The 17,520-nt window shown below is 37.6% G+C and overlaps 1 protein-coding gene across 2 annotated transcripts in view; it reads right to left on the minus strand.

Annotated features, from left to right (window-relative positions):
* The window catches only part of LOC149198703 (3-oxoacyl-acyl-carrier synthase-like protein (Protein of unknown function DUF455)), a 247,564-nt gene extending 244,586 nt beyond the window's left edge, over nt 1-2,978 (minus strand). Inside the window, exon 1 of one of the 2 annotated variants that reach the window (XM_089402126.1) lies at nt 2,231-2,978. In XM_089402126.1, the coding sequence (XP_089258252.1) occupies nt 2,231-2,515 (285 nt within the window). In that variant the 5' untranslated portion in view covers nt 2,516-2,978. The remainder of the gene's footprint in view (nt 1-2,230) is intronic. The other variant, XM_089402125.1, reaches the window with a different exon arrangement.
* Between the last annotated feature and the right edge of the window lie 14,542 nt (nt 2,979-17,520).

Here is a 17,520-nt window from a genome sequence, read left to right on the forward strand (position 1 = left end):
ATCTCTATCAATTGTTGCATCTTTCTCTTCTTTTTAGGCTTGCTATTATAATTTCTTGTTGATATAAATCCCTAACCCTAATCTCCAAAGTGATAGATGGCTAGGATTAAATCCTAACCCACTTTAGATCAATGATTGAGACCAAACCAAATTCACTAATGTAATTAAAATTACATTTCTTTGGTTTTCCCAACTCATTAGCCAACATTAATTAATTAACATAATTAATGTGTTTTTCCTAAGTTAGAATTAATCTAAATCATAAAGACAACTCACTCAATAAAACGGGCAAGTTTCCAAAGGAGGTCTTGGATGATTCTTGCATGCTTAACACCTGGCCAATGTAGAAATACCTATTCACTACTACAAACATCAACATAGCATCTAGCAACATCATCAACATGTTATGAGGCCATTTGGCTTCACTAGTTAATTGGAGAGTTGACCAATCAAATACTAGAACCCATTATTGTGCATTGTGACAACCAAATCTACATTGAGTTATTTGATAATCCAATGTTTTATGACTGGTCCAAGCACATTGATATCTAGTACCATTACTTGAGAGATATAATATGAAAGGGAACATTTGTTTTTTATTATGCTCCAATAGATTCCCAAATCATTAACATGCTAGCCAAACCCCTTACAAAAGCAAAAGATACGAGATTTTTAGAGAGAAGGTCCACTTGGTGGAGAACATATTCCTCACAAAGAGGGAATGTTAGTTGTTCTCCTCAAAAGAAGGTGGATGAGTGTTGGAAGGGAATCCCTGGAATATGGGTGTGCCACATGGGAGAGATTTTCATACACCCCTATCATAGATTCCTTACACCTTTCTTTTAATTTGCTAGCCTGTCCATGACTTGCAAAACTAGATTGTGGTCTAAGAAATTGCAACCCAATGGCACCTAAGTTGTCAAAAATCACTCGGAGATCGCAATCGGTCTAGGCCACACCAACCCTTAACAACACTGGATTTTTTTGTGCCTTCTCCTACTACCGCAAGTTTTGAACCTTGGCCACCTTGCAAAAGCAAACCCACAAAATACAACCACGTTAGTGAGATTTGACCGTAGAATTATTAAAAAAAGAGGGCATGAGTGTGGGCTTTAATCCACTTATGTGTGTAAGCAGCCCTTACAAGAAGATTACTTACACTTATAATACTTTGAATCTTCTATTTTTGGTCAGATAAGATTATGATAGATCCTAAGACAGTTATAACAAATTCCTGTTACACAAATTTGACAACTTTATATGATGGATTCCTTGGAAAGTTATGACATGGTTATGATAGGTTTGTTTCATGGAAGAATGTGTAAGAGCCATTATTAGCAATTAAGTTTTATAACCGCTTTTTCCTCTTGTCAAATTTGACTAGACAAGGGAGGGAACACTAGTTAGGGTTATATATTCATACATGTGAGGTTTGTGAACATATAATGAGAATGTGAGAGCATGAGAGAAGTCATTGTAGTCCATGTTGAGGACAGTATTGTGTTTTCTTATGTGTTAATGAAAAGATAGTGATTGCTGTTACAGAATTTCAGCTTGTTGTCTACCACATTCATACTGTTGTTTGTGTAAGTCGGATTTCATATTTTGCAGGGCTCATCTCATCTCTTGATATGCGGTGTTTCCACTTCTGAATTTTCCATTTTGCACTTTTCTTTAAGCAGGTCTGCAGCTTTGATTGGTGTTTCAGTCTTTCTATTTTAGTTGTAGAACAAATTCTTTGAGCGTAAATCTGTATATCATGGAGATGTAAAAAAATACAACATGAACTAATAGTTTTCCAACTTTGAAAAGAGGTTTGAAAAGGAAAAACAAAAGCAAGCAATGATGGCAATGTTTATTGAGCCGAGAGAAGTGAGGTCCATTTTACTCTCCCAGGGACAGGGTTGATCCAACACCTCTTCGTATGTTTATGTGTCTAACAGTGGGTTGAATCTAGACAGTGCACTGGGTGCATTCAATATGAAACTGGCACAAACCCTTTGAAACCCACCCGAATCTGATATGCACCTTGAGGCTGTGAATCTCGAGGATTCACATCTTCAATTAACACAAATAACCAGGGTATCTAAACTCGAGATATGCAACCTCAAACTTTGCAGCCTTGAGGTGCATATCAGACCTAAGTGTAGATGGGTTTGTGCTGATAACATGCATGTGTAAGGATGAGCGCATTTGGCAGAGAATACAGAGTAGGGTAGGTTTTGCATACCGTTGCAAGACGAGCTGGTCTATCAGGCACAAGAAGATCCTTGTGGCAGTCATATGCTTGGGAAAAACAGCCTTCAAACCAGAGTTTGGCAGCCAGGTCTCCGAAATCTGCTTTTCTCCATGGATCCCCAGTATTCAGCACCTTCAGGGCAGCCTCCACGAGTGTGTCTCCTTTGCATGGCTTCTCTATCACATTCACATCAATACACTTTAGCAACAACCCATGTTTTTCGCCCTCGCACTGCAACTTCCTCTTCTCTTCTTCTTCATCATGAGAAGACCCCATCTTGTAAACGCCACCTACCCAACTGGTTTTAGAACTAATCTAATGTTAATCCCAAGGACCCTAACAAAATACTCTCTCACATATATCTCGTACTAGTACAGGGTTATAAAAAAACGCTAATAGCAGACCAGTGCCCTTGCTGTGGACATCATCAAGCTTCCATAATGGCGCTTATCATCATTCAAACACTTTCAGCGGGAGCGTACCGATTGAGACCCGTAATTTGCTTTTTACGCGACACGTATTAATTTCCAGTTTTTCTTTCAATCCATGACATCAGCAGTTTTCTAATAATTTTGTTTTACTCTCCTAATCCCGAACGTCCGTCTCTGGTGTTTTCTTGAATGATTCAAAAACCGTTGAGATTTGATGTCGTTGAGTTCCTTAAAATAGCTGGTATCTCGCGCACGACCATTGGCTGTTGTTTGACCGATTTTGGGGTTCAGTGAGAATGGGTTCTCCCCAACCTTTGAAATTTAAATGGAGAATATATCCAGATCAATCGTATTATATTTATTCTCCACTGACCATTATTAGGTTAAATATTTGGTTTTTTCCAAGTTAGAATTCTCTAACATCACGGATATTTTTAATATAATTGAGAATGCGTCTTTTTCCACCTTGAAATAAACATGGATTCCAAGTTAGAATTCTCTCAATAATTGAGAATGCGTCTTTTTCCACCTTGAAATAAACATGGATAATGAGTTAATAAGGGGATCCCTTATTTTATTCTTAAGTTTTACTAAGGTACGGAGAGTTTCATCTTGATTTATTGGAGGAAAAAAAAAAAATATATATATATATATATATATTTATTTATTTATTTAAACAAAAGTAAATTATGTGAGATTTAAAATTTTTGTGATTCATAATATAGAAGAAAGTTTTTTGGATTAATTATATTGATAAGATTTTAACTAAACATAGAATATTTTAATGAAATAAATCTTTATCACGAACTCTTTTTACTATTTATTCTTTATGATTGATGGAATTCTCACCCAGTCCCAAGGATTAACCACATTAGTTGGTTCGAAACGTCGACCAAATCCTATCAATGTGATTAATCCAAAAAACTTTCTTCTACAAAAGTAAATTATAAACATAGAATATTGTAATGAAATAAATCCTTATCACTAACTCCTTTTACTATTTATTCCTTATGATTGATAGAATTCTCACCTGGTCCTGAGGATGAACCACACATTAGCTGGTTCGAAACATCGACCAAATCCTATCAATGTGATTAATCCAAAAAACTTTCTTCTACAAAAGTAAATTATATAAATTAGGTTAAATTTATTTTAACTTTGGATCTATCAAGTATTGAGAGGAATCATTTTTTTTTTTTAAATGAAAATAGACCCTCATAGGATTTTTGAATGAAAATAGACTCTCAAAGGGATCAAATCTCTTGATTTTTATTTTTATGTAATTTGACCAAGTGGAGATGTTAAACAAAGCATTACATCGCATCTCTACCATACTCAACATTAATTCAAATCTCTATCATAGTCGGCTAGGGAATGATAACTAAAGAATTTTTATGGTGAACTACACTTGTTGGTTCGAAAAGAGTAGGCCAAAAATTCCTCTTATGCGATTTCCACCGAAAGACTTCTTAATTTTTATCTAGTAAATTCTTATAGAATTGTGGAAATAAATTAAGTTCAATTTAATTTTTTTATATTTTTTTTTTCAAATGATAAAAGTTTTAAAACCAACATAGATACATCTCAACAAGCCCAGAGCCATCAAATCTCTTTTCACTCTAAAAAATGTTTACATCTCGAGAGATTTGATCCCTCTTGATGCTTGGTAGACCCAGAGTTGAGATGGATCTAAAATGTTTACATTACATTACATTAGCTTTTTTATTTAATTTAATTTTTATATTATATTATTTTCTATTATTTTATTCTTATTTACAAGACATTTAAATAGGCTATATTCCACATAAATATCATGGGTCAATACCATGAGATCTTATTTTTTTTGTATTATATTTTTTTTACTTAGTTAAAATGTTTACATTACATTACATTAATCTTTTTATTTAATTTAATTTTTATATTATATTATTTTATTTTATTTTATTTTTATTTACAAGACATTACATGACATTACGTTACAACATCTCTACCATAATGGGCTAGAGAGTGCATCTCAGCGCAACAAGATGGTGCTTCGTCGAATCCAAGAACCTCCCTTCTAGGTAATTTCTCTCCCAACCACTTGGTTAAAATTCTGATAAATCCTTTGGATCTCTTGATATGCGTACTAGGATGTTGGCTCATTCTGTTGTTGCATCTATGAGTTCCTTTCCCTCTCCCTTTGTAGTTATGGCTTCATGTCCCATTTCCTTGACCCAACTTTGTTCTCCTCCCCCAAACCCTACTTCCTCTAAGATTAGATTGGAGACATCGCCCCCCCTCTCCCTATAATTTCAACCCTCGCAATGCTAAGGGAGACACTTTGGAATGCGCTAGAGGTTTGGGGAAAAGTTATCCAGTAAAGACGGGTGGTCGTATGTGAGGTAGGAAATCTTTCATGTCTAGGGCAAAACACAAAGCCAATCAGGATATTGTAGCTAGAAACAAAGGTCTATTGTTGGGGCCCTTAGAGTGGTGCAAGCCCCCAAGTTTGTGACCTCGTGATTTTTCTTTCCTTCTATTGCACCTCGCAAGCCCATCAAAAAAAATGGCCCTGAGGAGTTTAGTTAATTCAGTCAATTTGGATGTCAATTTTCTTCAAGAGACCCTAAGAGAGAGAGAGAGATGATTAAAAGGGTTTTGAAATCTCTTTTTCCTGGTTGGTGGTGTTGAAAAGTGTGCAACAAGAAATGCTAAATTTAGGAAGTGCTAAAAATAGCACTTCTAAAAAAAGTAGTTTGGCCAATGAGCATTTTGGCCACCTTGGGTGAGAGGTGAAATTGTTAAAAATAGCATTTCTGGGTCCCTTCCTATTTATAGCAGTCTCTGGTCTATCTATAGGAAGTAAATTCGAATTTGGTCTTACCAGCAATTTGGAATATTAATTAATTAATTCAGTTTGAGTTAATTAATTAAGGAAAAGCAAACTTGAAGTTTTTGTGAGAACATGCAATTATTTCTCCACTGATTGGGGAATGTGTCCTTGATTTGCTCCACTGATTGAGGAATTAAGGATGAGTTCTATATTGAGAGGATCAACTGACTTTGTTTAACTTAGTCAAGTTCAGTTAGATTAATTTAACAAGTTGTTAAATTAATGAGATATAGTTTGTTGATGCTTGCATGCATGTGACAACTATTATTTTAAGGAAATTGCACAAGGAAATAGGAGGCTTGGAGGGCAGAGGAGAAAGTTTGTGAGAAGCCTTTGACTATCTATGAGCAACAGAGGGAGTGTACTGAGAACTGGATAGCTTCTGAGCTAAGGTTTTGTGTAATCCGGACATATTTCCACTTGTATGATAATACAGAGATGGGGTATTAGGCTGGTGCTTTCCCCTGGTTATATCTTATGTGTTATGCGTGATTGATTCCTTTTTATTAGTTATATGTGTTCTTATTAATGTTGCTCATGGTTGATTAAGCTTCCACTAAATTGTTTGTAAAAGTAGATCAAGTGTTTTTCTTTAGCACAATGCATTACCAGGTTGATCTAAAGGTGGGAAATTTCTACATGGTATTGGAGCTAGCTGATTTGTAGAAAACGTTCTACATGGTATCAGAGCTAGCTGATTTGTAGAAAAATCCACAAAATTCTACATGGTATCAGAGCACAGGTGATCAAGGAAGAACATTATACTAAGAGGAGATTTCAAATTTTTGAGTTTTGGGCCGAGAGTTTGCAGTGCATATCTGAAAATTTTTGTACAGAATTTTCAGAAACAAATAGCAGATTTGGATTCCTTGTGGAAAAATACCCAAATTCAAAAAAAAAAAACGGTTGAATCAGAGTTCGGATGACGGAGATATCGTTGATTTAAAGTCAGCTCTTTTTCTAGAAAATTTCGTGATGGTAGGAAAGTGAAAATAGATTGGTGTGTTAGCCAAGAACCTGTATGCACTTGAGGTACAAGATGCATGCAAAGCCTTGAGGAGCAAGGCAAAGGTTAGATACTTGGTGGTTGAGAGGGAGAGTATGTTACCTCTCAACATGCAGCGCTAGAAGAAGTCTCAGACGATTATGGAGTGTAGAATTTTTCTATAAATCAGCGAATTCTGATACCATGTAAAATTTTCTCTACAAATCAGCTAGCTCACTGATATCATGTATAAATTTCCCCTGCAAATCAAACTAATATATGCAATGTACTAAAGCATAACACTAAATCTACATCTACCATAGACTTTGGGGAAGCTTAATCACATATGAGTAGTATCAACCAAGAACAAATATAACTGAGAATGAGAAGCAATCACACATAACACTGAAAAAATAACCTGGGGAAAGCCTCAGCCTAAAACCTCGACTCTGTATTATCATACAAGTGGAAATATAGTCTAGATTACAAAAAGAATCAGCTCACAAGTTGTCATGCTCTCTCTACAATCCCTCTGCTGCTCATCGAGAGTCAAAGGTTTCTCACAAACCTTCTCCTCTGTCCTCCAAGCCTCCTATTTCCTTGTGCAGTTTTCCTTGGGGTCTAGTGCTTCCACCTGTGTGATTTGACCTCTTCACACACTCACTAACCTCTGATCTAACTGCACAAACCTGAAGGAGATAAATCCTCGTCATGGATGAGCTTCCTCTATAGGAAAAATATTCATCCAACTGATAGTACATTGTCCCTTCTCTGATCTCAACTGGGTCTCTGTCAAAACTGACATGCATCAGTTATCCATGAGGGAATACACAATTATCTGAACATAATAGTTGTCACATGCTTGCAAGCATCAACAAACTATATCTCGTTAATTTAACAACTTGTTAAATTAATCTAACTGAACTTGACTAAGTTAAGCTAAGTCAACTAATCCTCTCAATATAGAACTCATCCTTAATTCCTCAATCAGTGGAGAAAATCAAGGACACATTCCCTAATTAGTGGAGAAATTATTGCATGTTCTCACAAAGACTTCAAGTTTAATTTTCCATAACTAATTAACTCAAACTAAATTAATTAATAAATATTTTAAACTACTGGTAAGACCAAATTCAAATTTACTTCGTATAGATAGACCAAGGACTACTATAAATAGGAAGGGACCCAGAAATGCTATTTTTAGAAGATGTTATTTTTAGCAGTTTCACCTCTCACCCAAGGTGGCCAAAATGCTCATTGGCCAAACTGCTATTTTTAGCAGTGCTATTTTTAGCAGTTCTATTTTTATCACTTCCTAAATTTAGCACTTCTTGTTGCACACTTTTCAACACTCCCTCTCAACAAGAAAGGCTTCATCTCAAACCCGATCCTGTAACTCTGGAATTTTTGCATGCAACACATCTACCAAGTGCGGTTGCTCCAGCAACACTCGGAACAAAAAACTCCTAACTGACCACTTTATTGGGCTAGAAAAATACTCTGATGTTGAAGCTCTACTTGCTGCAGACAAGTGATCCCTCTCTGACCTCTACGCTACTACAACATCTCCATGCATCTCGCACCGTTGCACCCTTCTCTGTGCTACCTTGCACTGTGCAACACACTTGTGCCTCTTGCATTGCTGTAGCTTGCATGCTCTGCGCTGTCCTAGGATTCCCTGCACTGTAGCTCTCTCTGTTGCTCCATCCGCATCTGTCTCTACCCAATTAGTCAGTTCCTGCTACTCCACATCGGGGCTCCCGTAGCAAGGTCTCATCCAAGAGGTTGGGTACCTCAAGGATCCTGCCCCTCCTCCTTGGGACGATCACTCCACATCGCCCCACCTCCTACCTGGAGGTATGCCTGCATGTGATCCCTCTGCCCACCTGGCTCGAAGTTTCCCCCTAATATAGGTCTCTGCATGAGTAGATGTCTCTACTCGATCTCCTCTCAACTTCCCCTGTTGTGGCTGTTCCACAACCTCCTGAAGCTGCTACACCAATCGTGGCTCCTCCACAATTGTCTGGGACTTCTTCTGGCTCTACATGTTGAGAGGTAATTTACTCTCCCTCTCAACCACCAAATATCTAACCTTTGCCTTGCTCCTCAAGGCTTTGCATGCATCTTGTACCTCAAGTGCATACAGGTTCTTGGCTAGCACACCAATCTATTTCCACTTTTTTGCTGCCACGAAATTTTCTAGAAAAAGATCTGACTTTAAATCAGCGATATCGCCCTCATCTGAACTCCGATTTAGCTGATTTTTTTATTTTTATTTTAGGTATTTTTCCGCAAGGAATCCAAATCTGCTATTTATTTCTGAAATTTTTGTACAAAATTTTTCAGATCTGCTCTGCAAACTCTCGGCCCAAAACTCAAAACTTTGAAATCTCCTCTCAATATATTGTTCTCTCCTTGATCACCTGTCCTCTGATACCATGTAGAATTTTGTAGAATTTTTCTACAAACCATGTAGAATTTTCTCTACAAATCAGCTAGGTCACTGATATCATGTAGAAATTTCACCTGCAGATCAAACTGATATATGCAATGTACTAAACCATAATACTAGATCTACATTTACCATAAACTTTGCGGAAGCTTAATCACATATGAGCAGTATCAACCAAGAACAAATATAACTGAGAATGAGAAGCAATCACACATAAGAAATAACTCGGGGAAAGCCTCAGCCTAAAACCCCAACTCTGTATTATCATACAAGTGGAAATATAGTCTAGATTACAAAAAGAATCAGCTCACAAGTTATCCTGCTCTCTCTGCAATCCCTCTGCTGCTCATAGACAGTCAAAGGCTTCTCACAAACCTTTTCCTTTGTCCTCCAAGCCTCCCATTTCCTTGTGCAGTTTTCCTTGGGGTCCTGTGCTGCCACCTGTGTGATTTGGCATCTTCACACACTCACTAACCTATGATATAACTGCGCGAACTTGAAGGAGATAAATCCTCATCATGGATGAGCTTCCTTTATAGGAAAAATATTCATCCAACTGATAGTACATTGTCCCTTATCTAATCTCAACTGGGTCTCTGTCAGAACTGACATGCATCAGTTATCCATGAGTGAATACACAATTATCTGAAAATAATAGTTGTCACATGCATTCAAGCATAAACAAACTATATCTCATTAATTTAACAACTTGTTAAATTAATCTAACTGAACTTGACTAAGTTAAACTAAGTCAATTGATCCTCTCAATATGGAACTCATCCTTAATTCCTCAATTAGTGGAGCAAATCAAGGACACATTCCCTAATTACTGGAGAAATTATTGCATGTTCTCACAAAGACTTCAAGTTTAATTTTCCATAACTAATTAACCCATGGAGATTAATTAATTAATATTTTAAATTGCTCGTAAGACCAAATTCGAATTTACCTCCTATAGATAGACCAAGGACTGCTATAAATATGAAGGGAACCGGAAATGCTATTTATAGAAGATGTTATTTTTAGTAGTTTCACCTCTCACCCAAGGTGGCCAAAATGCTCATTGGCCAAACTGCTATTTTTAGAAGTGATATTTTTAGCAGTTCTATTTTTAGCACTTCCTAAATTTAGCATTTCTCGTTGCACACTTTTCAACATGGAGGAGCCACGATTGGTGAAGCAGCTTCAGGAGGTTGTGGAGCAGCCACAACTAGAGAAGCTAAGAGGAGATCGAATAGAGACATCTACTCATGTAGAGACCTCTAGTAGGGGGTAACTTTGAGCCAAGTGGGCAGATGGATCACATGCAACCAAACCTCCAGGTAGGAGGTGGGGTGATATAGAGTGATCGGCCCAAGGAGGAGGGGCAGGATCCTTGAGGTACCCAACCTCTTAAATGAGACCTTGCTACGGGAGCCCCGATGTGGAGTAGCAGGAACTGACTGATTGGGTAGAGATAGATGCGGATGGAGAGGCAAAGAGAGCTATAGTGCAGGGAATCTCAGGATAGCGCAGAGCATGCAGGCTGCAGCAATGCGAGAGGCACAAATGTGTTGCACAATGCAGGGTAGCACAGATAAGTGTGCAACGGTGCGAGATGCATGGAGATGTTGTAGTAGCGCAGAGGTCAGAGAGGGAGCACTTGTCAACAACAGGTAGAGCTTCAACATCAAATTATGTTTCTAGCCCAACATAGAGGTCAATTGGGATTTTTTTGTTCCGAGTGTTGTTGGAGTAACCGCACTTGGTAGATTTGTTGCATGCAGAACATTCCAAAGTTACAAGATCGGGTTTGAGAAGAAGCCTTTCTTGTTGAGAGGGAGTGTTGAAAAGTGTGCAACAAGAAATGCTAAATTTATGAAGTGCTAAAAATAGCACTTCTAAAAATAGCAGTTTGGCCAATGAGCATTTTGGCCACCTTGGGTGAGAGGTAAAACTACTAAAAATAACATCTTCTAAAAATAGCATTTTTGGGTCCCTTCCTATTTATAGCAGTCTCTGGTCTATCTATAGGAAGTAAATTCGAATTTGGTATTACCAGCAGTTTGGAATATTAATTAATTAATTCAGTTTGAGTTAATTAGTCAAGGAAAAGCAAACTTGAAGTCTTTGTGAGAACATTCAATTATTTCTCCACTGATTATGGAATGTGCCCTTGATTTTCTCCACTGATTAGGGAATGTGTCCTTGATTTGCTCCACTGATTGAGGAATTAAGGATGAGTTCTATATTGAAACGATCAATTGACTTAGTTTAACTTAGTCAAGTTTAGTTAGATTAATTTAGCAAGTTGTTAAATTAATGAGATATAGTTTGTTGATGCTTGCATGCATGTGACAACTATTATTTTCAAATAACTATGTATTCACTCATGGATAACTGATGCATGTCAGTTCTGTCAGAGACCCAGTTGAGATCAGAGAAGGGACAATGTACTATCAATTGGATGAATATTTTTCCTATAAAGGAAGCTCATCCATGATGAGGATTTATCTCCTTCAGGTTTGTGTAGTTATTTCAGAGGTCAGTGTTGTGTGAGGTGAGAATCAGATAGGCTGCAGTTGGAGGACCTAGGAAAACTGCGCATAGAAATAGGAGGCTTGGAGGGCAGAGGAGAAGGTTTGTGAGAAGCCTTTGACTGTCTATGAGAAGCAGAGGGATTGTACTGATAGCTAAATAGCTTCCAAGCTAAGGCTTTGTGTAATCCGGGCATATTTCCACTTGTATGATAATACAGAGATGGGGTTTTAGGCTGGTACTTTCCCCTAGTTATATCTTCTATGTTATGTGTGATTGGTTCCTTCTTATCAATTATATGTGTTCTTATTGATGTTGCTCATGGTTGATTAAGCTTCCGCTAAATTGTTTGTAGAAGTAGATCAAGTGTTTTGCTTTAGCACATTGCGTTACCAGGTTGATCTACAGGTGGGAAATTTCTACATGGTATCGGAGCTAGCTGATTTGTAGAAAAAGTTCTACATGGTATCAGAGCTAGCTGATTTGTAGAAAAATTCTACAAAATTCTACAGGTGGTTCATTGCTTCCGATGCAACAGGCGGGTGAGGGGACCTAACTATTGACCCAAAAAAAAAAGTATAAAAATTTTAGGCTCTTGGGGTTCTGACCTAATATTAGGAGTTTATCCTTTTTTGTTGATCTGGGAAAGAAAATCAAGGTCATAAACATATGTGGTTCATGTCAGGACAGAACATTATTTTGGGATGGGTTGATGAGGGGATCTTATATGTGAGCAAATGATCTAATTGTGGGAGGTGATTTGAAATTTTCATAGGGGGCCTCTAAAATATAGGGTTCCCATGTTCATGTGGACTAGTAGATGAAGTATCTCAAACATCTCCTAAAGGACCACAAGCTTTGTGATGTGGGTCTGATAAAAAACAAGGCAACGTGGAGAAATTGGTGTACGGGTGAATCCATGGTCATTAGGAGGATTGATTGCTTCTTAATAACTAAATCTATCACAGAAAGGGTCTCGCTTTTTCACACTGGGTAGGTGTTGGTGGGGAATCAAACCATCATTCTATTTATTTTTTTAACTAAGGGGGTCCAAAACAAACCTGGAAGCCCTTTCAAATTTAATTCTTCATGGCTACAAGATGATTCCTTTCGCAAACTGGTGACTGAGAATTGGTTGCCCTATAATCCTGTTTTGGGTGAATCGATTATGGAATGGTTTGTTTTTAATTTTAAAAAGGTTAATAATTAAAGAAATTGTGGTATTGTCAATCCAAAAAAAGCAAAGGGATGAAGAAACTCTCAAAATGGTGGAGGATGAGTTGCATAATTTATAAGATCCTAAAATTTTGGGAGAAAGAGAGGAGATGTGAAGACAAAAAATTTGGACGATTTGGCTTCAAAGAAGTGATAATAATACAAAAAGAATCAAAGTTTTGCAAAAGGGAGAAAAGTTCACAACACTATATGGGATATGAACACCCTAGAAGGCGGAAGAGCTTCCATTTTTACAAAAAGATCCAAACTTGGAATGAATCATCTTAGTAATCCTTTCAAGGCTCCCCAGGAACATCCATTACAAAAATTATTCAATTGGTTCGAGTTTTCCCCCGATTTGTAGAGCAAGAGGATAATTGAGTCCTCATGGAGCCTATAACAGAATTAGAGTTGCAAAATGTGCTACATAGCTTCCAAAAAGACAAATGCCCAGGTCTCAATGTCTGACCAGTGGAGTTTCTCTTGGGGCTTTATGAAAATTTGGGCAATGATGTACTAAGCGTTATCAAGGAATCTCGACAAACAGGGTGGACCTATGTTGCTTTCTATTCAACCTTCATAACCCTTTTTCCAAAATTTGATGATCCTCAGTCTTTTGATGATTTCAAACTATCTCTCCCTACAATTGCATATATAAAATTATTGCCAAGATTATTGCACATAGACTGAAACCGATTATGTCCAAAAATGTCTCCAAAGAACAGTTTGCTTTTCTGGAGGACCATCGAATCCACGGAGCTATTGGGGCTGCTAAAGAAAGCTTACACAGTCTTAAGACTCATAAGAGAATAGGGATGGTAATCAACTTGGATTTATCAAAAGCATATGACCGTGCCATATGGTGTTATATTAGGTTTCTACTCACGCATATGTGTTTTGAAATGTCGTTTAACAATTGGGTGTTGAGTTTTCTAACATTAGTGTTGTTTGTTGTGCTTATTAATGGCTCAACATCGACTTTCTTTAATGCTCAAAGAAGTCTGAGGCAAGGTTTCCCTCTCTCCCCCCTATTATTTTTGTTGGTTGTCAAGGGTATAAGCATATTGATTTCGAAAGCAAAAACAAGGGATGATATCAGGGAGCATGGGTGGTTAAATACTTGACCATTACCCACCTATTTTTTGTAGATGATGTTTTACTCTTCTATAATGGTTTCTGAAGAGATATTGCTACAATTAAGGAGGTGTTGCATCTATTTCAGAAGGGCACTGGAATGTCTGTTAATGTCCAAAAATCTTCTTTTTCCCCTAATGGGTTGTCAAGGGATGAAGCGACTTGTGCTCAGAATTTGTTTCCTTTCCATCTCTAAATTTTGATGATGGAGTGAAATATTTGGGGTTTTATTTTAATCTAAATGAATATAGAAAGAACGATTGACTCTAGCTAACAGAAAAGATAAAAAAAGAATTAAGAATTGGTGTTTCAAATGGTTATCCAAAGCAAGTGCACTTGTACTCATAAAATCAGTGTTAGAAGTTATTCCATATTTTTGGATGTCCCTATCCTGGATCCCAGCTGGCATGTTGAACTCCATTTGAAAATTATGCAATCAGTTTTTATGGATGGGGAGCAAATATGGAAGAGTCTTTCGATGGGTCAGATGGGATATGATTGTTTTTCCCGAGGGTTAGGGAGGATGGGGCTTAAAAAGTATCCCCCTTTTGCAAAGGCATTAGCTACCAAAGTTGGTTGGAGGTTTCTCCCCACAAACAGTTTGTGAACTTCTATTTCCCACGAGAAATATATTTATCCTAGATCTCTTGAAGGCTAGCTTTGGTCCCCAGACAAGAAGGTTCCAAATATATCCATTATCTGGAAAGAAATATTATTCTCTTTCCCGGTGGTTTTAGTCTTACATGGAAAGTGAGGAATAAGGAAAAGACGAGGATTACGATGGACCCATGGTAGGTTGTGGAGAAAATTATTGCCTCCCTCATGATATGGTGCTTTTCTTAAATTAAAATGGTAGACACACCTTAAACCATGTTGCAGACCACTGGAGTGATCCATATGGGTAGAAGGTCAGCTCAATGCCCTTCAACTCAATCTACCATTCAAGTTCCATGAATATTGGCACAATTATGCTTTAGCTTTAAATACTGGTCATGTGCATTTGAGGGAGGAGAATGACACACTTTGTTGGGTACACTCCCCTTTTGGAGAATATACTCTGAAAATCGATTACTTATATCCGAGTAGCATTAGACAACCAGAAGTTATGGCTTGGTAGAGGAAGAAGATCTAGAAGCTCAAGTCTCCCCCAAAGACACGTTTATTCCTTTGGTGTTTGTTGGAAAACAAAGCACCAACATGGGATAACCTGCAAATGCATTTTTATGAGTGGTCCTAGTTGGTGTGTGTTGTGCAAAAATGCAGCAGAAATAATGGATCATCTTTTCATCTCGTTCCCTTTCATAGTGGAAGTTTGGAACTCCATCGGGATCTGAATTGGTTGTGCATTGATTTGGAATGGAGCATATTTCTTGGAAATATAGAAAGAATGGTGGCAACAGATATCATCTAAGCATAACAAAAGCATCCAACCTCTATGGGTTGTATCTCACCAAGAATGTTAAGACTCCTAGGCCTACCAACTTTAATTATCGATATGGGATTCGTACAAACATAGAGGTGACAGTGCTATATGCACAGTAGGTCAAGCTCTATTCATGTCACCTTCAATAATTGAATCAAATCAAGGCATACAAAGACCACTCCTTCAACTAGCTTGCAAAGAAAACTTGCATGAAGAGACAAGAATCTACTCTAAAGACATTATCCTATTTGCAGAAGGGAAAGTATCATTCATCAAATGCAAAGACTAACTACCATTGCAGGAAGGAAAGGACTACACTAATTGCATAAATGAATCATCAAATGTAATGACTAATTAAAATTGCAAGAAGTAAATATCTATGCTAATTGCAGAAACCAACCATGTTATTCTACTTGCAAGAATCAAATCAACATTCTATTTGCAACATGTAAATCATAACTCTACTAAAATTTAATCCATGATTGTATTGAAGGAGGAATGGGGTTACAGTAGTCGTTGATCCTACCCAACTAGGGATTCAAGGCCTGTAGGTCATTATTCAATCCCAAAATGCAAAGATCAGGGTTTTGGGGCAAATTTGGTCGAGTTTAGACAGTGCTACAAGATTTCCCTATATTGCTACAAGATTAGATTCGAGAGAATCCTAAGGGCAGAAAAGGTGTGCTAGAGGTGGGAAAATGTGGATGAAGGTGTATGGAGGATATGTGAAGCCTTTTTCCAAGCTTAGCACCCCTCAGAGGCCCATCTTACACAAAAGTACATGCCCACGGTGTCCTCTAATGACCTTGAAAAGATGATCTCAGTGACAGAGTTTAGGAACAATATGAGGGATCAAGGGGGAGAAGGGAAATGACAAAGTGGATGTAGGATGAAATGTTTCAGCCATTGCAAATCACTGATAGTTCCTGCAACCCAACAATCAACCCTTGTTTATTCTTGGAAAGAAAATCAACCTAGTGGTCAAGTTGCAGCAAAAACAAATCAAGATGGAAATGATGAGTTGATTTTTATAAGAACTATTCTAACCTACAACATGCATTTAATAATTGTGCAGGGATATGGTTGTATCTTCTAGAATGTAGAAACAAAGTATACAACAAACCATCAAACAAATCCTAGCAACTTCAAAGTAAAGCAAACATGTATTTTTGGCTTGTTGTTGTAGGTTCTACAACCACAATTCCAAACGGAGAGGTGGTACTCAGGCCTGCAACCATAACTTTTGTAATTTAACTTCTACTAAAACAAAAAAAGAAATATTATTATCCAAGTGATAAAATACATGAGAGAGACTAGAGCCTTTGGGTTGGGTCATAACCTAAGGCTCTTAGCCCTCTAAAGTTAACTAAGTTATATACCAACATTAAACCTTTCATTAACAGAAAATAGAGTTCATATACATCACATCAAAATGGAAATAATAGTCTTGAGCGCTTGGCTCTTAGTAGCTTTTCCTAGCTCTCCAAAATTCAAATCCCAATGAGCTCTTGGGCCCTTTTACTTATGTAAAATATGACTGAGGGCAACTCCCTCTAAAGGAGGACTACTTCCCTCCAAAACCTTGAAATTAGTGGATCTAGTCCCCTTAGGTCCTTGCATGCAATTGAGTTCATCGGCTGCCAGTGGACTTTGAGTTGTTGGTGAGGAATCTTGGGACTCAAGTTGAGTTGGAGAGTTAATGTAGTGGACAAGCCTCCTATATTATCTCTATATGCCTCCAACGCGCCCCTGCACTCTATATGCCTTCAACGCGCCCCTGCATAGTAAATGTCTCCAAAAATGCTTTTTTTTCGTGCATATTAACCACATTAGGCCATGAAATATGACAAACGCCCTTTAGTCTTCCTACTAAGCACATTATGGCTAAGAAATGTAAATTAATGTGAGAAAAGGAGAAATTAAGGGTTGGGGGATAGCACAATGGACCTTAAAATATACCTATTGATGGGACCCATCATCACCCCCTATTCAAGGTGTTGCTCACCCTCTGAGCAACTTACTCACTGATGTGAAGTTAATTCATGGCCTTGGTGGCCTTTCTAACATCTTAAGGTATCTCAGATGGTGTGCCTTCATGTGGGTAAAATCTTGCATTTGCTTCTATGTCTTCCCACACTTGTTCCTATGCATGATCTCTTCTTTCTTGTAGGCCCAACAGTAAAGGAGGATTGAGTTTGAACCCTATCCAATTGATTTTCAATCTCTGCATAAGCCTCTTGTAGAATGGG

The sequence above is a fragment of the Pinus tabuliformis genome, chromosome 2_1 (genome assembly GCF_031772625.1).
Source record: "Pinus tabuliformis cultivar Carrire ecotype Pingquan chromosome 2_1, CPIR1, whole genome shotgun sequence".
Taxonomy (NCBI): Eukaryota; Viridiplantae; Streptophyta; class Pinopsida; order Pinales; family Pinaceae; genus Pinus; species Pinus tabuliformis.